General features: G+C 48.3%; 1 protein-coding gene across 2 annotated transcripts in view; it reads left to right on the top strand.

The window, feature by feature from the left end:
• Nucleotides 1-7,834: 7,834 nt before the first annotated feature.
• The window catches only part of LOC122559989 (myosin light chain kinase 2, skeletal/cardiac muscle-like), a 393,900-nt gene continuing 378,382 nt past the window's right edge, over nucleotides 7,835-23,352 (top strand). The window contains exons 1-4 of one of the 2 annotated variants that reach the window (XM_087995001.1): nucleotides 7,835-8,208; nucleotides 12,945-13,066; nucleotides 15,806-15,863; nucleotides 19,415-19,928. In XM_087995001.1, coding sequence (XP_087851127.1) covers nucleotides 15,815-15,863; nucleotides 19,415-19,928 — 563 coding nt within the window. In that variant the 5' untranslated portion in view covers nucleotides 7,835-8,208; nucleotides 12,945-13,066; nucleotides 15,806-15,814. The remainder of the gene's footprint in view (nucleotides 8,209-12,944; nucleotides 13,067-15,805; nucleotides 15,864-19,414; nucleotides 19,929-23,352) is intronic. The other variant, XM_087995000.1, reaches the window with a different exon arrangement.

Raw genomic sequence — 23,352 nt, 5'->3', positions numbered from 1 at the left:
CGGAACAAGAGTTGTGCAGGGGTTGGTAATGGTGCAGTCACATATTATTGAACGTCCTGATCCAACTAGGCTCACAGCTCAGACTTACAGTGTTAACTGTCTCCTCCGCTTAATCCCCATCTGTCCCTGATGCAACATGGACCTGATACCTTGGTGCAATACTTCTGGCATTAGAACGAGAAAAAGACTTGTACCAAATACATCTCTGTGCAGCCAAAATGAACAAATCTTCTCCGGCATTTCTTTAACATTGTCAGGTCATCCCTAGATAGTCAGTATCTCTTATTGTTACTCATCTTCAGCAGTTTCTGATTTTAACTGTTCACACTGGCTCTGGCCAAAGTGGATTAGATCATATAACCATACACAAGTACTTGCCTGCCAATCAATAAGACCATGGCTGATTGACTTGTGCTTTAAATTCCACTTTCCCTTCTACCGATAGTCAGCTGTGGTCCCCTGTTTAACAAGAATCAATCTATCTCTATCTCCCCAAATTTAAAAACAGTGCCCCTAGTTCTCAATGTACCCACAAGAAGGAATCTCCTTTCCATATCCACTTTGGTCAAGTAACCTCTCACTCTGCTACAATCTCGGTTCATCTAACTTTCCTCATAAGATAACTCTCTCATTGCAAGTATCAATCCAGTAAACCTCATCTCCACCTCATCTCCAAAGACATTCTTCTATATAAGAGGAGACAGAAACCGCAAACAGTATTCAGGATGTGGTCTCACCAATGCCCTGTATAACACAATTACTTTGTTCAATTCCTCTCATAATTAAGATTTGATTTGATTTATTATTGTGATATGTACGGAAATACAGTGAAAAGTACTGTTTTGTGTGCTATCCAGAAAAATTATACCTTACTTAGCGAGTTTTGAAAAGATTTGTAGCTCAGGTTGAGGTTCCGAACGTAGGCTTGCTCACTGAGCTGGAAGGCTCATTTTCAGACGTTTCGTCACAATACTAGGTAACATCTTCTGTAAACCTCCAGGCAAAGCATTGCTGGTGTTTCCTGCTTTCTATTTATATGTTTGGGTTTCCTTGAAAAGAGGCCGACAAGAAACTATTCTTGAATCTGTGTTTTCAAACTTTTATATCTTTTGCCCAATGGAAGAGGGTGGAAGAGAGTTTAACAGGGGTGGGAGGGGTCTTTGATTATTTTGGCTTCTTTCCTGAGGCAGTGGGAAGTCTAGGTGGAGTCAGTGGATGAAGGTTGGTTTGCATGATGGACTGGGCTGTATTTACAACTCTCTGTAATTTCTTATGGTCTTGGGCAGAGCAGTTGCCATTCCAAGCTGTGATGCATTTGGTGGTACATCTATGAAAATTGGCTAGTGTCATTGAGGACATGCCACGAGCTTTCATTTTCCACACTGGTGTCTGCTGGGTTGCCTTATGAAACGCTTTCTGGAAATCCAAGTACATTGTGTCTAAGGGATCCCCTTTGTCTGCAACAGATGTTAATGCTTCAAAGAACTCTGGTAAAAACTAAGACAATACCATACAGACATTTCTCGATTACAATGGGTATTTCTAAACGTGCAGCTAAGCTGAGTGCTTTACAGTTTCTTGTTTCCTGCCTGCTGCATTGTCTGAACAAAAGGGTTACATTTGCTACTCTCCAGTCTGATGGACAATTTCCTGAATCTAGGGAGTTGTGGAAAATTAATACCAATGTATAGACTACCTCATTACCTCCTCTTTTATGATCAAAAGCTGAACTTCACCTGAACCCAGAGGGTTATCAGCCTGAGTACCACGTCTTTGGTGACTATGGTCCTGCTAATTTTCACTCCCCCTGCACTTGAATGGCATCTTGAACAATTGTCAATTTGTACATCTTACAGCCCTCACGTGTTACGGACCAGATCAGACCACCCAGTTCCCCCCCAAAATAATTTAAGAATGAACCAAGCCTCTGACACTTCCTTAATTTCAAGGTAGATGTGATGTGCCGTGTTCCAGATGTGACGTGACTGGTCAAACTACTCAATGTGAAGCAAAAACACTATTTACTTAAATGATATTTATTTAAAATTCAAACAAAGGAAGAGGAACTTAGAATAACTTAGCTCTTTTCGAAAACTTAACCAAATAATAGATACAGTACCTATTACTAATTAACTGCTCTGATGTAGTAACGTCCCATAAACACATTCCTTGGCGAAAAGGAAAATTCAGACACAGATTCTCACATGCAGTTCTCCAATCCAGGAGGAAAAAGCATTAAGAGAAGATTCATACAGAGTAGCAGCCAGGAGACATTCACTGAAGCTTCCAATTCTATTGAGAACCCAATAGCTTCTGGTGTTACTGAGAAAACCAAACCCAGACCTCCTGATCTGTGAGAAGTCGATACTCCCAGTTAGACTGTTAAAAAAAAACCCAAGTTGGTTATTCCAGTGGTTCTGGTAAACTGCTTGGTGCCTCTGCCTTACAAGCTCTTTTCAAAACAAAGAAAAAGACAAATTAACTTCTGAAAATCACAGCACTGTCACACAAGAGAGAACTGCATGCCTTTTCAAGAATTGCAGAGACTAACGCTCCTGCTCTCTATGTCCCCTCAGCTGCCTCATGTACAGTCACAGCCTGCTGTCCCTAACCACTGACCAAATCAAATGACCCCATCCTAAGAGCTGTGCTCGCCTCCTTGTACAAAGAATCCACATAACGCACCCATCTCAAATGCATTGCAGTGTTCAGCCTCCAGCTCATCAATCCTGAGACAAAGCTACTCAAACATGCTGTTTATCCTGGATTATAATAGTAGCCAGGACCTCCCACGTACACTAGCATTGACGCATCACCTCTCTAGTTCTCTTCAATGAGTTTGAATTATTTAATCACAGACTTATGTTGCCTTTTATGGATTTTATTAATCTTACCACCTATTAGTGTATTATGTTAAAATGTAAGACTTGAGCCCCTTACCAGATAGTTACCAAAGATGAAGTCTCCTTTATCTGTTGTAGAACAAACATCAGCCCTCTGCCTCTGACTATCAGCCATAGAGTTGTAGTTTTACCTGCTCCTGTCAGGAATGCTGACTGCCTGTCTAAGTATCCTCACCATATCTGCTCTTCTAGGTGCTGCAGTCGCCCTTGGGATCTCCTGTTATCTATTCCTCCAGAAACATCATCATTGAGAATGTCTTTAACTTCATAGTCAAGGATATCAATGTGTGGATCAAGTGGAGTAACTTAGTCTTTGTCTGGTATTGTTAACCTGTCCGAGTGTCAGATGTCATCATCCTGGTTTCGCTGAAGAGTTTCTGACTTGACACATTAACTCCGCTTTCTTCCCATGGATGCTGCCGCACCTGCTGATCTTCACCAGCAGTGTCTGTTTGCTTGTAATCATAAAACCTTAAGACCATAAGATATATGGCATGATGGCTCAGTGGTTAGTACCATTGCCTCACAGCACCAGGTTCGATCCCAGCCTCGGGTGACTCTCTGTGTGGAGTTTGCACATTCTCCCCGTGTCTGCGTGGGTTTCCTCCGGGTGCTCCGGCTTCCTCCCACAGTCCAAAGATGTGCAGGTTAGGTGAATTGGTCATGCTTAATTGCCTATAGTTTTAGGTGCATTAGTCAGAGGGAAATGGGTCTGGATGGGTTTCTCTTCGGAGGGTCGGTGTGGATGTGTTGGGCTGAAGAGCCTGCTTCCATACTGTAGGGAATCTAATCTAATATAGGAGGAGGATTAGGCCATTCGGCCCATTGAGCCTGCTCTACCATTCAATCATGGCTGATATGTTTCTCAACCCCATTCTCCTGCTTTTTCCCTGTAACCCTTTGACCCCCTTACTAATCAAGAACCTCTCTATCTCTGTCTTAAACACTCTCAATGACTTGGCCTCCACAATGCTCTATGATAATGAATTCCACAGGTTAACCACCATTTGTCTCACTGGAAGTCTGCAGAGGGGTATAGATAGATTAAGTGAGAGGGCAAGGGTCTGGCAGATGGAGTACAATGTTGGTAAATGTGAGGTCAACCATTTTGGTAGGAATAACAGCAAAACGGACTTTTATTTGTTATGGTACGGGGTAAACCCCTCTGCTAATTTAAGCCTGACACACAGAGAAGGTCACCTCGTGCCATAATCTGTTAAAATTCAAGACTATCCCAGAGGTCACTATTTAAAGTAAAAATTAACAATTTTAGTCTTTAACTCCAACAGAGCACATTAAATCAACAGTTTTTAGACTAGATTACCTACAGTGTGGAAACAAGCCCTTAGGCCCAACAAGTCTACACCGACCCGCTGAAGGGTAACCCACCCAGACCCATCCCCCCTCTGACTAATGCACCTAACGCTACGGGCAATTTAGCATGGCCAATTCACCTGACCTGCACATCTTTGTGACGGTGACTGGAGCACCCGGAGGAAACCCACGCAGTCACGGGGAGTATGTGCAAACTCCACACCGACAGTCGCCAGAGGCGGGAATCGAACCTGGGACCCTGGTGCTGTGAGGCAGCAGTGCTAACCACTGAGCCACCGCAGATTGGCCAAACTGGAATTTATTTTTGTTCCATGGAGTTATTTACAACTCCTTTTTCCTAAACCTATCTTTTACCTCCCACTCCCCAATACTGGTCCGATACAAAAATCCTGATTAGGATTTACAAAACATATTCAAATTTCAAAACCAGCCAGCTGTCGAATCTTCTCTTTGTATCTTCCTCTGGAGATTTCCCTCTGTCGGCTTTTCTTCAGTTTTCTGCTTCTCAGGTCCTTCCTATGAACGGAGTGGTGCTGGAAAAGCACAGCAGGTCAGGCAGCATCCGAGGACCAGGAAACTCGACGTTTCGGGAAAAAGCCCTTCATCGGGCAAAAGCCCTGCCTCTATTCCTGGTGAAGGGGTTTTGCCTGAAACGTCGATTTTCCTGCCCCTCGGATGCTGCCTGACCTGCTGTGCTTTTCCAGCACCACTCTGATCTAGACTCTGGTTTCCAGCGTCTGCAGTCCTTGTTTTTACCTTTCCTATGAACAGGTATCTTTCAGAGAGCTATCCCGCTAGGAGTCTGTTGGTTCTTGACAGCTCTTTGTAGACCTCCTCGCTAACTGTCCACAATGTCCGGTTTCATTGGTTTGATGTCAATCCAAACAGTAATATTCAAATTCGATTGGATTTTGGTATGTGGGGCATAATTTAAACTGATTGGCCAAACTGGAATTTGCCTTTGTTCCATGGCAACACAACTCCAGCTATTTGTTTTGACTAACTGCTACACTTTCAGTTTGTTCAGGACACTCTGTGTTTTCAGTCAGTCCTTGCAAGCTTTCTCTCTCTTAAAGGTACAGTACACCTCTACCCCTTCATAACATATATAGATGGTGAAAAGTTGCAGCATGCTGCTGTGCAGTTGGACCTGGGTGCCCTTGGGCATGAAACATAAGACATTGGTTTGCAGATGCAGCAGGTAATTAAGAAGGCAAATGGAATATTGTCCATCATTGCTAGAGGGATGGAGATTAAAAATATGGAGGTCATGCTGCAGCTGTTTGGGTGCTGGTGGGGCCACCTGTCTATAGGTTTGGTCTCCTTACTTGAGAAAGTTTTGTTGGAATTATGGTGCTGAAGGCAGAGCTAGAGTCAATTAACAGGAGTCTAATGTAGGTATGCTTGTTAACCTGATGTTCCAGGGATGAGTGTAGGGTCTGGGAGGTGGCATTTGCTGTGGACCTGTTGCAATGATAGGTGAACTGTAGTGGATCAAGACAATCTAGGAGGCTGGGAGTTGATGTGTACCATTACTAACCTCCTGAAGTACTTCATAATGATGGATAGATGAAAAATCCTGTTCTTTTATAATTTATGTTAAAGTTGAGAGTGTCACAATAAATAGTGGACTTTTTAAAAAAGTTGATAATGAAGGAACCTGGTGAGGTTGTTTTTTTTATCCTGAAGAGCAAATAGCTGGAAACTGTGACACTGGGAATAGTGGGATTTCAATTCAGTTCACTACCTCAATGGGTCATATCACCAGGGATGGTGATGATATTGGCTAGGACATTTTCTGTAAGGTGTCATTCTGTGAATAGGACTATGTCAGGCTGTTGCTTGGAGAATCCGTGAGACAGCTCTCCCAAATTCCGCACTGGTCCCCAGGAGGTGGTAAGGAGGACTTTGTAGGTCAGTAAGACTCAGATCATTGTTGTAATTTCTGAGCTCAATGCCAGAAGGTCTGTCGGGTTAGTCCATTTAGACCAGGTGTTCTGTCTGGGTAGTCCATTTCAGAAGGCAATTAGAAGTCAATAACATTGCTGTGTGAGTCTGGAGTCACGCAGCTAGACCAGGTACTCTTTGCAGATTTCCTTCCCTAAAGGACATTAGTGAACTCGGTGGGATTTACAATCTACAACAGTCACCAGTAGACTTTCAACTCCAGCTTTTATTGAATTCAAATTCCATTATCACTCGTGGTAGGTTTTGAACCTGGAGTGCCCAGAAAATGTCTGGTGTCTCTTGATTACAAATCCAGCCGCAATACTGCCATATCAATGTGTAAAACAAAGCTTTGGGGATCACTTCCTCCCTTTCTTGGATTGTAGCTAGACTAGGACAGCCCCTAGTGAATGTCAGTTACATGAGGGCTGCAGTCAACTGTTGATCTGGCTCCTGCACTGACATTGGCAGCAGCTACTAAACCTCACCTCCATGTGGTTGTACCATCTAACTGCCATCTTTCATACCGGGCATCACTCATAGATTCTCATCCTGGAAACTTCCTGTGGCATTATCTTAAAGAACAGCAGAGGAGTCCATGGACAATGTTTATCTATCAATCAACATCATAAAAACACCTTGTTCCATCAATATTCCAATGTTGATTTTGGGTATCTGTGCAGTGCAAAAATTGGCAGTCATGTTTCCCACATTATGGCAGTAACTTCAGTTTGACAGGTATTTCTTCGGTTATACGTAAAATGTGCTGAGGTTGTGAAAGTCTCTCCTTTCAATCTCACGCTAACAGCCAGGCATTGTTTTATAGCCTGTGCATCCATCCTCTCCCCTTCAGCTGTTATCAGACCATAAATAATCCAAATGTTACATTCCGTTCTGAAACCACTATCCTGTGCTCCCGGGAGGCCTGCTTGCTCTTTCATATCAACCTCTCAGGTTCATGTCAACTGGTCACACTCACACTGTAACTGCTCTGGGAGCTGGGAGTGTGTGAACACTGAGCTCTGTGTCGTTAACAAGGTTTTAAAGAGAGTGAGAGCAAGAGTCACTTTGTTTGTAGTGTCCCTCTCTCTCTCTCTCTCTCTCTGTCTCACATACACACAGACACACACAGACAATGCACACAGACACATGCACACATAAACACACTCATACACACACACAGACGCATATACATGAACATACATAGAAACACACACATCCTCAAAAGCACACACACATAGACCCACAAGGACACACACACACACACACAAATACACACATGCACACAGATCCACTTACACACACACACAGACACACAGACACACAGATCCACATACGGACACACAGACACGCACACACAATTGGGATGAGCTGACAGTGAGCTACCAAGCAGGAATTTGTCACTGCAGAGAGAATGTAACCCACACAACAATGGAAACCAGCTGGAGAGGCTGGCAAGTGCTCTCACACCATATTTGGAATTGTGTGCTGATATAACTGGCATGTCACCTCGCTATTTCCTACTCGCTGGGGCCCAGTGACTGATAAGTGCATCAAAGCTGGGCCACTGAGGGAAGCCAGTGAGTGAGGCTGGGACATCCCACAGTCTCCAAGGCACCATGACGACAGTAAAGCAGCTGAGGGACACGTATGGCAACAACCTGCACAGCAGCGATTTCAACGTGGTCAGCATTAAACCTGGACTGAGAAAACAAGGAGGAACATTGTCTATCACCAGGATAGAGGACAGACCTGGAGCAGCTGTTCCGGGCCAGGGGGCAGCCTGGAGAAGGAGGTATAGGGGAGAGAAAGCCAGTTGCAGCACCTGAGAGCCTCTGTCAGGATCTCTAACCAATTATTGGGCAGCCTGAGTATAACATACCAGCAAAATGACTGCAGGATAGGACTGACTGACTGACTTACAGAGCAGAGTGCGTTACCTCGGGAGACAGAGATATCACAGAACACCGAATCAGACCAGAGGGAGTGCCACCTGGAAACAACACCTCGCAGGATTGACAAGGTACAGAGTGGATCCTGAGCTCAGGGGAAACCCAGGGAGTGGGTAACGGTGTTCATTATCATATGGGCATGAGAGATCTCCAACTGTTGAGGAGGTTCCTGTCAGACAGGACTGTATAAAGGGAGGATTTAACCTTTAATTAAACAGGGAAAGAGGAAGGATGGGAGCTGGGTCAGTGACCTGCTCAGTTTCAGATCCAAGTATTCCCAGAGTTCCTACATTACAACAGGGACTGCACTTCGAAAGCCTTTCACTGGCTGGAACAACACACTGAGCGATGGAAATTTAAGTCTTCCAATCAAGCTTTAGACATTCAGAGAGTTGAGAACAGAACTAATTAACAGATGTCTCAAGCTAATGGTTAGTCAAGACTGACTTTCCAATTGTGCGTCACACCCTCAGTATTGACCCTCTGACAGTGCAGCACTCCCTCAGCACTGACCCTCCGACAGTGCGGCACTCCCTCAGTACTGACCCTCCGACAGTGCAGCACTCCCTCAGTACTGACCCTCCGACAGTGCAGCACTCCCTCAGCACTGACCCTCCGACAGTGCGGCACTCCGTCAGTACTGACCCTCCGACAGTGCGGCACTCCGTCAGTACTGACCCTCCGACAGTGCGGCACTCCCTCAGTACAAGCCCTCAAATAGTGCGGCACTCCCTCAGTGTTTGAAGCAGGATATGCAGTTGGAAACTGTGTCATCTGTTTGGTGTCTGATTGAGGAAACTATGCAGCAATGTGAGGGGTGGGGGGAGGTTGTAATTGTTGAAGCAGTTCATCTCTTCCCCCATAGTCGCACAGGGGAGAGACAGGAGATCCCCCACAGTCACACAGGGGGAGACAGGAGATCCCCCACAGTCACACAGGGGGAGACAGGAGATCCCCACAGTCACACAGGGGGAGACAGGAGATCCCCACAGTCACACAGGGGGAGACAGGAGATCCCCCACAGTCACACAGGGGGAGACAGGAGATCCCCCACAGTCACACAGGGGGAGACAGGAGATCCCCACAGTCACACAGGGGGGAGACAGGAGATCCCCACAGTCACACAGGGGGGAGACAGGAGATCCCCCACAGTCACACAGGGGGGAGACAGGAGATCCCCACAGTCACACAGGGGGGAGACAGGAGATCCCCCACAGTCACACAGGGGGGAGACAGGAGATCCCCACAGTCACACAGGGGGGAGACAGGAGATCCCCACAGTCACACAGGGGGGAGACAGGAGATCCCCCACAGTCACACAGGGGGGAGACAGGAGATCCCCCACAGTCACACAGGGGGAGAGACAGGAGATCCCCCACAGTCACACAGGGGGGAGACAGGAGATCCCCACAGTCACACAGCGGGGAGACAGGAGATCCCCACAGTCACACAGGGGGGAGACAGGAGATCCCCACAGTCACACAGGGGGGAGACAGGACATCCCCACAGTCACACAGGGGGAGAGACAGGAGATCCCCCACAGTCACACAGGGGGAGACAGGAGATCCCCCACAGTCACACAGGGGAGAGACAGGAGATCCCCACAATCACACAGGGGAGAGACAGGAGATCCCCACAATCACACAGGGGAGAGACAGGAGATCCCCACAATCACACAGGGGGGGAGACAGGAGATCCCCACAGTCACACAGGGGGGAGAGACAGGAGATCCCCACAGTCACACAGGGGGAGAGACAGGAGATCCCCACAGTCACACAGGGGGAGAGACAGGAGATCCCCACAATCACACAGGGGAGAGACAGGAGATCCCCACAATCACACAGGGGGAGAGACAGGAGATCCCCACAGTCACACGGGGGGGAGACAGGAGATCCCCACAGTCACACAGGGGGGGAGACAGGAGATCCCCACAGTCACACAGGGGGGAGACAGGAGATCCCCACAGTCACACAGGGGGAGAGACAGGAGATCCCCACAGTCACACAGGGGAGAGACAGGAGATCCCCACAGTCACACAGGGGGAGACAGGAGATCCCCACAATCACACAGGGGAGAGACAGGAGATCCCCACAATCACACAGGGGGAGAGACAGGAGATCCCCACAGTCACACAGGGGGGAGACAGGAGATCCCCACAGTCACACAGGGGGAGAGACAGGAGATCCCCACAGTCACACAGGGGGAGAGACAGGAGATCCCCACAGTCACACAGGGGGAGAGACAGGAGATCCCCACAATCACACAGGGGAGAGACAGGAGATCCCCTACAGTCACACAGGGGGAGAGACAGGAGATCCCCCACAGTCACACAGGGGGGAGACAGGAGATCTCCACAGTCACACAGGGGGAGACAGGAGATCCCCACAGTCACACGGGGGGGAGACAGGAGATCCCCCACAGTCACACAGGGGGGAGACAGGAGATCCCCCACAGTCACACAGGGGGGAGACAGGAGATCCCCACAGTCACACAGGGGGAGACAGGAGAACCCCCACAGTCACACAGGGGGGAGACAGGAGATCCCCACAGTCACACAGGGGGAGACAGGAGATCCCCACAGTCACACGGGGGGGAGACAGGATATCCCCACTGTCACACAGGGGGAGAGACAGGAGATCTCCACAGTCACACAGGGGGAGAGACAGGAGATCCCCACAGTCACACAGGGGGAGACAGGAGATCCCCACAGTCACACGGGGGGGAGACAGGAGATCCCCACAGTCACACAGGGGGAGAGACAGGAGATCCCCCACAGTCACACAGGGGGAGAGACAGGAGATCCCCACAGTCACACAGGGGGAGACAGGAGATCCCCTACAGTCACACAGGGGGGGAGACAGGAGATCCCCCACAGTCACACAGGGGGAGAGACAGGAGATCCCCCACAGTCACACAGGGGGGAGACAGGAGATCCCCCACAGTCACACAGGGGGGAGACAGGAGATCCCCACAGTCACACAGGGGGAGAGACAGGAGATCCCCACAATCACACAGGGGAGAGACAGGAGATCCCCACAGTCACACAGGGGGAGAGACAGGAGATCCCCCACAGTCACACAGGGGGGAGACAGGAGATCCCCACAGTCACACAGGGGGGAGACTGGAGAACCCCCACAGTCACACAGGGGGAGAGACAGGCGATCCCCCAAAGTCACACAGGGGGGAGAGACAGGAGATCCCCACAGTCACACAGGGGGAGACAGGAGATCCCCACAGTCACACAGGGGGAGAGACAGGAGATCCCCACAGTCACACAGGGGGGAGACAGGAGATCCCCACAGTCACACAGGGGGAGAGACAGGAGATCCCCACAGTCACACAGGGGGGAGACAGGAGATCCCCACAGTCACACAGGGGAGAGACAGGAGATCCCCACAGTCACACAGGGGGGAGACAGGAGATCCCCACAGTCACACAGGGGGGAGACAGGAGATCCCCACTGTCACACAGGGGGGAGACAGGAGATCCCCACAGTCACACAGGGGGGAGACAGGAGATCCCCACAGTCACACAGGGGGGAGAGACAGGAGATCCCCACAGTCACACAGGGGGGAGACAGGAGATCCCCCACAGTCACACAGGGGGAGAGACAGGCGATCCCCCAAAGTCACACAGGGGGGAGACACGAGATCCCCCACAGTCACACAAGGGGGAGACAGGAGATCCCCACAGTCACACAGGGGAGAGACAGGTGTTCAGTAAAATTTTTGTCTTTGTGTTTGAGATGTGCTGACTGTCAAATACTATAATTAGAGCTGATTTATTTTCCAAACAATGGACTTGCAACTGATCACTGAGTCACGGAATTGAGACTTGGAAACCATCATGTCAAATGATACTTTCCAAAGTAAACACTCTGTCCATTTTGAAATATCGTACTCTCCAGGGCGTTGTAAGAAATCATTTTAAATTTATTCTTGACATGCGAATAGGACCAACGTTTAATGTCCATTCTGAACACTTCCAAACAATAACGGAATTCCTTGCCAGTCAACTAGTTGACCCGACTTCAGTAAACGGTTTTAAAGCTCCGATTGATTTTTTTTGAAGAATGAAAGTATTAATGGATACAGTGAGAGGGCGGGTAAGTGGAGCTGATTCCATGAAAAGATCAGCCATGATCTTATTGAGTGGTGGAGCAGGCTCAATTGGCCAGGCGGCCTACTCCTGCTCCTAGTTCGTATGCTCTTGCTGTCTCATTCCAGAGGGTAGTTACGAACAATTAGAGTGTAATCCTGGAGTCAGACTGGACAGTGACATAGTCACAGAATCATAAATCTGTACACCATGGAAACAGACCCTTCGGTCCAACTCGCCCATGCTGACCAGATATCCTCAATTAATCTAGCCCCATTTGCCTGCGTTTGGTACATATCCCTCTAAACCCCTCCTATTCACACACCCCGCAAAAGCAGTAGGGTTTCTTTCTAAAATGATACACCACTTAGATTACAACACTGCGACAGTTCTGTGATCACTTTACCCCTCAGACTCTCAAACTCATGTTAGGCTCACACTGCAGACTCAAATGCACCTCCTGCCCCCATATCTCCTGATGTAGTCTGGTTTCAGATTCTATTTGAGTTTGTTTCTGCGTAGCATCTGCGTGATGTTTTGCAAGGTGGAAGGTGCTATATAAATTCCGAGTTGTTGTTTTAAAGGGACTCACTAACAGGAGTTAGATCTCACCTCATCACGTTGTGTCAAATCAGTCAGCTGTGACTAACAGGGAGGTTGTGAAGAATCGCGGAGTTGTCTTAATTTCTCCTCTGGATTCTACGTTCAGCTCAACAGGGTTATGGAAGCCAGTCACATTCCCCACAGCTGAGACGGGCACTCCCACAACATTACTCTCCTCCTCAGCTTACCCAAACCAGCTGAGACAGAGCCCAGAAAAACTGAAACAAGGTAACCTTTGGCTTTAGATTTCAGCCACTGGGGACAAATCCCCTCTTCTGCATTGCAGCTGAGAACTCCTCACTGATATTTCAAACTATATATTCATGCCAGTTAAACGACCGCGCACACGTTTACTTTTAATCATGATGTGGGTATTGCTGGCTGGGCCAGCATTTATTGCCTGTCCCTAGTTGCCCCTTGAGAAGGTGGTGGTGAGCTGCCATCTTGAACCACTGCAGCCCACCTGCTGTGGGTAGACCCGCTCTACCCTTAGGGAAGGAATTCCAGGATTTTGACCCAGTGACAGTGAAGGAACAACGAAATGTTTCCAAGACAGGATGGTGAGTGGCTGGGAGGGGAACCTGAAGGTGGTGGTGACCCCATGTATCTGCTGCCTTTGTCCTTCTAGACGGAAGTGATTGTGGGTTTGGAAGGTGCTGTTTGAGGATCTTTGATGAACTTCTTGTAGACAATATATACTGCGGCTACTGAGCATCGGTGGTGGAAGGAGTGGATGCCTGAGGATGTTGATCAGATGGATGCTTTGTACTAAATATTGTCATGTTTCTTGGGTGTTGTTGGAGCAGCTCTCATCCAGGTAAGTAGGGTATATTCCATCACCCTCCTGACTTGTGCCTTGTAAGTGGCTTTGGGGAGTCAGGAGATAAGTTGCAGTACTCCTAGTCTCTGACCTGCACTTGTAGCCACTATGTTTATGTTGTTGTGGTTCTGTTCGCCGAGCTGGGAATTTGATTTGCAGACGTTTCGTCCCCTGTCTAGGTGACATCCTCAGAGCTTGGGAGCCTCCTGTGAAGCGCTTATTTCGTATGTGGCGCTTAGGCGGTTGGCACAGGATTCCCATTTCCTGGCTTGTCTTAGCGTCTCTCGCCCGTAGGTGTTCAAAGTTTGTGAGAAGATTTGTAGCGCTTCACAGGAGGCTCCCAAGCACTGAGGACGTCACCTAGACAGGGGACGAAACGTCTGCAACACAAATTCCCAGCTCGGCGAACAGAACCACAACAATGAGCACCCGAGCTACAAATCTTCTCACAAACTGAACTATGAATTTGTGTTGCAGACGTCTCGTCCCCTGTCTAGGTGACGTCCTCAGTGCTTGGGAGCCTCCTGTGAAATGCAACAAATCTTCTCACAAACTGAACTATGTTTATGTGGCAAGTCCCATGTGGCAGTTTGATTCCTTCGTTCTGTTTCAGAGGACAGATAAGAATAAACTATTGCTATAATTCTAGAGTCGTATGCAGGTGGAAGCCACTCATAGAGACACTATTTCATTGATGGGACGTGATCCAGGTGAACGTTGAGAGATACTTCACCCTCAGTGATGTTCGGCGCGAGAGTGAGCGAGAGTACCGTTCCAGATCCAGACAAGCTGCTGAATCTGTCCTGTGTGGCATTGGCGGTGGCTAATGCCCACCGGGGGTTTTTAATATTATTCATTCACAGTAAGAGGGCATCACTGGACCGGTCAGCATTTATTGGCTCATCCTTAATTTCCCAGAGGGGGCAGGTAAGAGTCAACCCCATCTCCAAAAGTGATGGCCCAGGACGGCTCTGCACATGGGCTTTGAGGAGGGAATCATCTTTCGGGTTCCAGGCTCCTCACAAGGTGTCGCTAGCATGGTCTAACCGAGCAGCTCAAATTCCGAAAGTTCCCTAATCAAATCTGGAGTCAGGCAGGGCTACATCCTCCCCTCAGATCGTTCCTGGATTGGGATGTAAAACAGGAGAGGCAGTACCAGTGCTCTGGTCTGAAGCTTGGATTTACATGACCCTGTCGTTGTTGGAACAGGGACATTTGAGGTTTAAATCAGCCGGATGTGCTCCTATTCCCGGATTCCAAACCCATTTCAGGAACTAGGCGGAGGGTGGGTACTGCAGATGCTGGAGATTAGAGTCAAGATTAGAGTGGTGCTGGAAAAGCACAGCAGGTCAGGCAGCATCCGAGGAGCAGGAAAATCGACATTTCGGGCAGAAGCTCTTCATCCTGATGTGTGCCCCCAATCCTGGATTCCAGACCCATTTCAGTAACTGCCAGGCAGTTTGATATGAGATTAATAGCTTAAATAAAGACTGTATGTGTAATGAGGCAGCAATGGTAAACTATTGTTTAATGTCACTTTACAAATATGTATGTAACACACAGACATTGCTGAGGCTTCTTCTGGAATATTGCGTCCTGTTCTAGTCGCCTTGTTATAGGAAAGATATTATGAAGCTGGAGAGGGTTCAGAAGAGATTTATCAAGATGTTACCAGAACTGAAGGGTTTGACTTATAAAGAGATGATGGATAGGCTGAGACTTCTTTGACTGGAGTGTAAGAGATCAAGGGAAGACCTTATCGAGGTTTATAAAATCATGAGGGATATAGATAAGGTGAATGAGAGATGGTCTTTCCAGAGGGTGGGGGATGTCAAGACCAGGGAACGTGTTTTTAAAGTGGGAGGAGAAAGATTTTAAAAAAACATGGGGGCAGTACGTGTGTGCAATGAACTCCCAAGTGGAATGTGGGTGGTTACAACATTCCAAAGAAATTTGGATAAGTTCATGAATAAGAAATGTTTGGAGGGATCTGAGCCAAGCACAAGCAGGTGGGAGTAGTTTAGTTTGGGATTGTGTTTGGCATGGACAGGGTCAGATTCCGTGCTGTACGACTCTCTGCACATGTTTGAAGCAAGATCCTTGCCCTGATGGGAACTGATGGTTTCTCTTTCTCATTCCCTGTTCAGTGAGGAAAAATGGAAACCCGAAACGAAACAGCAGCCAAGGGAGAATCACAAGGCCAAGGTAATCGCAGCTTGTGGAATTAATCGCTGAAATCTGTTGTCTCAGATCAAGGGGGTAATGCTCGTGTTCCCCTGGCTCCAGCCATGTTGCTGATGTCACACACAGTCTGTGGGCGGGGACAGGGAGTTCTCCACGAGCTTTCAGAGGGAGCTGATGGATTTGTAGCAGCTCCATAAGGTACTTGGAATACGAGCTGACGGAATGGCGTTGTACTGATTGCATTCTGGATCAGTGGTGCTGGAAGAGCACAGCAGTCCAGGCAGCATCCAAGGAGCTTCGAAATCGACGTTTCGGGCAAAAGCCCTTCATCAGGAATCAACCTCCTTGTTATCGTAGAGCAGCCTCTTCCATAGACTCTCTCCAGCAGAGTATCCTCTATCACTAATCACCAGACAGACCCAAGGCTGAGATAGAGACAGAGGAGGATTATTGGTAATGGACCACCTCAAGCACCCGTTACCCAGTGCCACAGACTGGCTGAGGTGCCACATACCAGGATTTACCAGATGTATACCCAGGCAACCAACTCACCCTACCCTAACCACTCTCTCCCAGTGCAAACCTGGAGTGTCCAGAGTGTGTCGCTGGAAAGGCACAGCAGGTCAGGCAGCCACCGAGGAGCAGAAAAATCGACGTTTCAGGCCAGAACCTGTCATCAGAAGGGTTTCCTGAAGGGCTCTGGTCCGAAACGTCGATTTTTCTGCTCCTCGGTGGCTGCCTAACCTGCTATACTTTTCCAGCACCACACTCTCCACTCTGATCTCCAGCCTCTGTAGATCTCGCTGTCTCCTGGATGGTCCATGCAAGCTCGAGACTAGTGAGAGTGTAATGTTATAGAATTACTGCATAGGGACAGGCCCTTCAGCCCATCGTACTGGGGCTGACTCTATGACAGCAATCCAAACCTAGCCCACTGCCCTGTCCTCTTATAACCCCTCCTGCTTCAAATACTGATCTGACCAGCCCAGAAAGCATTTAGAGGATTCAGGTGCAATCATTCCCTGGGGAAATCTATCCCAATTGCTCACTGTGAAAGATTGGTTGGCTCCTCTCCTTCCTCATTCTCTGTATGATAATGATAATGTCATGTTCTCTCATTATGGAAACCCCAACCACAGGCAATAACCTTCCCATCTCCTCCTGAACAAAACTTTCATTGCTTAAAACTCTGACCAACACTCCACTGAAATCAGGGAGATTCAGTCACTCACTATAATGTGAGCATGTTCCCTCGGATTGTCAACAGAATATCACCTCTGTTGAAGCTATCAATGGGTTTTGTAAAACAAACATTGGATAAATCCATATTTAAAACCAGATCCATGTGATCACTTTAGAAATGTCAATATCCATTCCCAACAACTGAAACACTCACTCCCCATTTAATCAGGATCACTCACTCCCCATTTCATCAGGATCACTCACTCCCCATTTCATCAGGAATACTCACTCAAGCTCACTCTCCAGTTCATCAGTTTCGAGCTGATTTCAGTCTTTATTCTACATAGTTACGCTATCATCTCTGGTTTAGAAAAACTGATGGGGGCAGCACAATGTATCAGTGGTTAGCATTACTACCAGGTACCCGGGTTCAATTACAGTCTCAGGCGACTGTCTGTGTGGAGTTTGCACATTCTCCCCGTGTCTGTGTGGGTTTCGTCCGGGTGCTCCGGTTTCCTCCCACAGTCCAAAGATGTGCAGATTTGGTGGGTTGGCCATGCCAAATTGCCCGTAGTGTTCAGGGATGTGTAGATTAGGTGCATTGGGCAGGGGTAAATATAGGATAGGGGAATGGGGCTGAGTGGGCTATTTTTCAGAGGGTTGGTGTGGACTTGTTGGGCCGAAGAACCTGTTTCTACACTGTAGGGATTCTATGATCAGTCTTAGATTTCAACTTGATGGTAGATCCAGTATCAATTATTGTGCTGAAATTTTCACACTCTTTGAGGTAGCCATTATTCATAAAAGCTGTCCTGAAAGATCTGGCTTCCCAGTTTGAACTCTGCACTGACCAGTTGTCTTATCTTCTCTCAATATAACCAACTGTTCCACTTCATATGTTAAATGTGACTCTGACTGTCCAAACTCCCAGGAATTACATGGTTACTGTACTGTCTCTTCATTGTTTAAATCTATCAGTTTGATCCTTTTGATTAACTCCTGAGACATGGGTGTCCCAGACTGGGCCAGCATTTATTACCCATCCCTAGTTGCCCTTGAGAAGGTGAGGGTGAGCTGCCTTCTGGAACCGCTGCTGTCCATGTGCTGTGGGTTGATCCACAATGATCTTAGGGAGGGAATTCCAGCTTGTTGACCGAGTGACGCTAAAGGAACGGAGATATATTTCCAAGTCAGGAGGGTGGGTGACTTGATGGGGAACTTGCAGGGACCGGTGTTCCCGTGTATCTGTCACCATTGTCCTTCTAGATGGAAGGGGTCATGGGTTTAGAAGGTGCTGTCTGAGGACCATAGAACACCTAAAGAGTGCAAGAAGGCCGTATGGTCCATTGTGTCCACACCAACTCTCTGAAGACCATCCCACCTAGACCCACCTCCCAACCCTATCCCTGTAACCCTGACTTTCACATTGCCAATCCAGCTAACCTGCACATCTTTGGACTATGGGAGGAAACCAGAGCACCCGGAGAAACCCATGTGGGCACCGAGGGAATGTAAATCAAAATGATCCAGGCAGATAGTCAGCTGAGGGTGGAATCGAACCTGGGTGAGGCAGCAACACTAACCACTCAGCTACCATGGGACCTGATCTGGACCTGGATCTTTGGTGAATTTCTGAAGTGCATCTTATAGACAGTACACACTGCTGCTACTGGTGGAGGGATTGGATGCTTGTGGATGTGGTTCCAATCAAGAGGGCTGCTTTGTCCTGGACAGTGTTGAGCTTCTTGAGTGTTGTTGGAACTGCACCCATCCAGGCAAGTGGGGAATATTCCATCACACTCCTGACTTGCAACTTGTAGATAATAGACAGGTTTTGGGGAGTCAGGAGGTGAGTTCCATGCTGCAGTATTCTTAGCCTCTGACCTGAGAGTTAGAACAAAAGATTTCTAAAGTCCTGGGAAACTGAAGGCACTTCTACCAATAATGAGAAGGTGCTGCTTGATAGCACTGTTGATGACACCTTCCATCACTTTATTGATAATTGAGAGTAGACTGATGGGACGGTAATTGGCCAGGTTGGATTTGTCCTGCGTTGTATGTACAGGGCAATTTTCCACATCGTCAGATAGACGCCAGTGTTGAAACTGTACAGGGACAGCTTGACTGGGGAACGTGCAAGTTCAGGAGCACAAGTCTTCAGCACCAATGTTAAAATGTCAGTATGCAGTGTCTCCAACCATTGATTTGCTATCACACTGTGATTATCTCATGAGGTTTACTCTTCAAAGACATTGTGCTCTCTTTTGAATTTCACAGGCTGTGTGGAAGGTGTTGAATGCAGTGGAAGTTGAGTTTATTGACGAAGCTACGTTGGGAATTGTGGGTGAGCAAGGTGCCTCAATGCTGTGCCTTGTGTTTTTCCAATGCAGGTATCTCACCTGAACAGGAGAGTTTAAAACCGAGCCATAGACTGTGGGGAAGTGTCGGGGAAGAGACAGGTCAGAATCTCGAGAGTGCAGGGACTACACTTGCAGCAAACATTGAGGTCTCCCTACGACAGGGAGTACTCCCACCTGGAGCCGACAATTCACAGCTTCAGGAGCTGGAAGGTTCCCAGACTCCACATGGGCCAGGCCTTCCTGAGGAGTGCAGTCCAGAGAAACCCATTGACCTGAACTTGGAGCCAATGAGAGAGCTTCCTGGGGATTGTCGCCCAGACAAACCCATCGACGTGAGCTTGGACCCAGTGAGGGTCCTGGGAGAGGAACAGCATCTGTCGCCCACCACTGGCAGTGAGCATATCTCTGAGGAACCCAACGGATTGAGCCGGAATGAAGACGGTTGGGATGCAGGGAAAGGCCAATCAGTGGATACATCTCTGATAACATCTTCAGGAGACCCAGGGCCCCAGCACAGTGATGGCTGCCCTACCTCACTCCAAAGGTAACACTGCACTTCCTATATCCCCCTGGCCAACCAGGAAAGAGAGCTTCAGCAGGACAGCTGGAGGGGGGAGTGCAGAGACAGGAGGGGCAAGGGAGTGGGGGAGAGCGGGGGGGGGGGGGGGGGTGGGGGGGGAGGATGGACGGTCACACTGCAGTGTCGACCACTAAGTCTCAGATGAACTTTGCTTCCCTTAAAGATCAAAACTGGCTTAGCCCACCCATTCCCCACTGAGGCAGCCACACGTGTCTGGGGTAGAGACAACACTGGAGTCAGTGGGAATCGGGGAGGGGGGGGGGGAAATTTCTACTGGTTGGAGTCAGACCTGACACATAGGAAGATGGTTGTGGTTGCTGGAGGTCAGTCGTCTCAGCTCCAGGACATCTCTGCAGGAGTTCCTCAGGGTAGTGTCCTAGGCCCAACCATCTTCAGCTCCTTCATCAATGACCTTCCCACCACTATGAGGTCAGATGTGGAGATGTTCACTCACGATTGCACAATGTTCAGCACCGTTCACGATTCCTCAGATCCTGGAGCAGTCCGTGTCCAAATGCAACAAGATCTGGACAGTATCCAGGCTTGGGCTGACACGTGCCAAGTAACATTAATGCCACACAAATGCCAGGAAATGACGATCTCCAATAAGAGACGATCTAACCACTGCCCCATTGACATTTAAATGTGTTACCACCATTGAATTCTCCACTATCAATATCCTAGGAGTTACCATTTACCAGAAGCTAAACTGGACTCACCACATAAACACAGTGGCTACAAGAGCAGGTCAGAGGCTAGGAATACTGTGGCAAGTACAGCTAGTTCTTCCATAATGTGATGGTTGCGTTCTTGTGTGACCCCGCTATATAGAAAAATCTATAACGTGTTGGCGCTGTAATCATGTTAGAGGCAACACATGCTTTAAAAGTTTGCGCTTTAGAAACAGTGTCCCCAATTCATCAACCGCTTTATTGGAAATTTGCATTAATGAAGCGCAGAATGACGTGTAACTCACCTCCTGACTCCCCAAAGCCTGTCCACTATCTACAAGGCAGAAGGCAGGAGTGTCATGGAATACTCCCCCCACTTGCCTGGGTGACTGCAGCCCCAACGACACTCAAGAAGTTTGATACCATCCGGGACAAAGCAATCCACCCGACTGGTACTACATCCACAAGCCTCTGCTCCCTCCACCCCCGACGCTCAGTAGCAGCAGTGTGTACTCTCTACAAGATGCACTGCAGAAATTCACCAAAGATCCTCAGACAGCACCTTCCAAACCCATGACCACTCCCATCTAGAAGGACAAGGACAGCAGATACATGAGAATAGCCTCACCTCCAAGCCCTGACTTTGAAATATATCACCAGTCTTTCGCTCTGTCAAAATCCTGCAAATTTCTCCTGTAGTTACTGAACTAGTTGGATCTTGATGACTAAGATTCTTGACTGGGGTTGTTAACCTGGTCCAACCAGGAAAGCCTGACCAAAATAATCAGGACATTAACCAGGAGATTAGAATCTCCTCAACTGACAGAAAACAAAACCCAGGAGATTAGCACTGCCACTGTTTGGCAGTAGCGTGGGGATGCGATTGTTAAAAAAAAGGACATTAGAATCTCCTCAAAACAAAATATAACCAGGAGATTTAGAATCTCCTCAGTTCAGGGACTGACTCTGGGCTGGCTGGCCATAGCCAGTATACTGTGCTCAAGTAAATAAAGGGTGACTTGGTAACGGGATACTGGTCTCTGTACAGTTAATTCACCTCCCTAAGGGCATTGTGGGTCAACTCACAGCACATGGACTGGCAGTATTCAAGATGGCAGCTCACCACCAGCTGCTCAAGGGGCAACTAGGGACAAGCAATAAATGCTGGCCCAGCCAGTGATGTCCACATCCCACAAGGTGAATAACTAAAAAAGAGAATTCCATCGCAATTCTAAACAATCAGCCCCTTATCCTGGCACTTTCTCAGCACAGTCCCAATTCACCCCTTTCAGAATCTTATACCCTTCGAATTAGTTTGCCTCTGTTCATCTAAACACCAGTGAATATCAGTTCAACCTCTCGTCATTAGACCATCCTCTAACCCCAGGGACCAATCTCATGAACCTTAAGTTTGCTGCCTCCTCTGTATGTCCTTCCTTCGAAATGGGGTGCTTTTAATACCAGCTCGGTGCAATGTTAGAAAGATGTCTTCCTTCCTGTAGTTCAATAAAGGCCACCAGGGGAGCAGATAACTTGTGTGACATTTCGTTCAAAGATTGAACCACAGCAAAAGACAATGGGTTTTCCTAGTTACTAGGGTGCTGTGGTGAAGAATGAATATGATTTTCCATGTATTAATGATCATAAATGCTTGGGTTTGGTGCCAGTGTGGTGCAGGTCCATTGTCTGTCTTGATTGTAGCATTGTCATGGAACGGATTGGACACAGAGGCTGAACTTTCCTGTTTGAGGTGAGAACCTGGAGTTTGGAACCAGACGTCAGGACTGATCCTGGTCACGTTTCCGTTTCTGTTACCAACCTGGCAGCTGGTGGTTTTCCATGGGTTTGGTGTCCCAATGAAACCCAGTGGAGGGTCTATCACTCAGTGAGTGACTGGGATTTTGGGAATGGGGGAGGTTAGGCAGCAGGACATGGCAGTGGCAGTGCATTAGTGGGACTGGCAATCACTAAATGATAACACTTCATGGTCCCAGTGTGAGTCCAGCCAATTTCCTCTGAGTAACAACATCAACAAGATTCACCACTTTGAAAAATGTCCAGCTTTCAATTCTTTAATTCTACTCTGAGTAAGTGGGTGGGTGAGTGGATGTGTGAGTGGGTGGGTGAGTGGGTGGGTGAGTGGGTGGGTGAGTGGGTGGGTGAGTGAATGTGTGAGTGGGTGGGTGAGTGGATGTGTGAGTGAGTGGATGAGTGGGTGGGTGAGTGGGTGGGTGAGTGGATGTGTGAGTGGGGGAGTGAGTGGGTGGGTGAGTGGATGTGTGAGTGGGTGGGTGAGTGGGTGGGTGAGTGGATGTGTGAGTGGGTGTGTGAGTGGGTGTGTGAGTGGGTGGGTGAGTGAGTGGGTGAGTGGATGGGTGAGTGGGTGTGTGAGTGGGTGGGTGAGTAGATGTGTGAGTGGGTGGGTGAGTGGGTGTGTGAGTGGGTGGGTGAGTGGATGTGTAAGTGGGTGGGTGAGTGGGTGGGTGAGTGGGTGGGTGAGTGGATGGGTGAGTGGGTGGGTGAGTGGATGTGTGAGTGGGTGGGTGAGTGGATGTGTGAGTGGGTGGGTGAGTGGATGGGTGAGTGGGTGGGTGAGTGGGTGGGTGAGTGGGTGGGTGAGTGGATGTGTGAGTGGGTGGGTGAGTGAATGTGTGAGTGGATGTGTGAGTGGGTGTGTGAATGGATGTGTGAGTGGGTGGGTGAGTGGGTGGGTGAGT

The sequence above is a fragment of the Chiloscyllium plagiosum genome, unplaced genomic scaffold (assembly GCF_037043375.1).
Source record: "Chiloscyllium plagiosum isolate Xiang-an unplaced genomic scaffold, Cpla_swu_hap1 HiC_scaffold_15, whole genome shotgun sequence".
Taxonomy (NCBI): Eukaryota; Metazoa; Chordata; class Chondrichthyes; order Orectolobiformes; family Hemiscylliidae; genus Chiloscyllium; species Chiloscyllium plagiosum.
The sequence above is the reverse complement of the archived record's forward strand: the minus strand, read 5'-3'. Positions and strand labels throughout refer to the sequence as shown.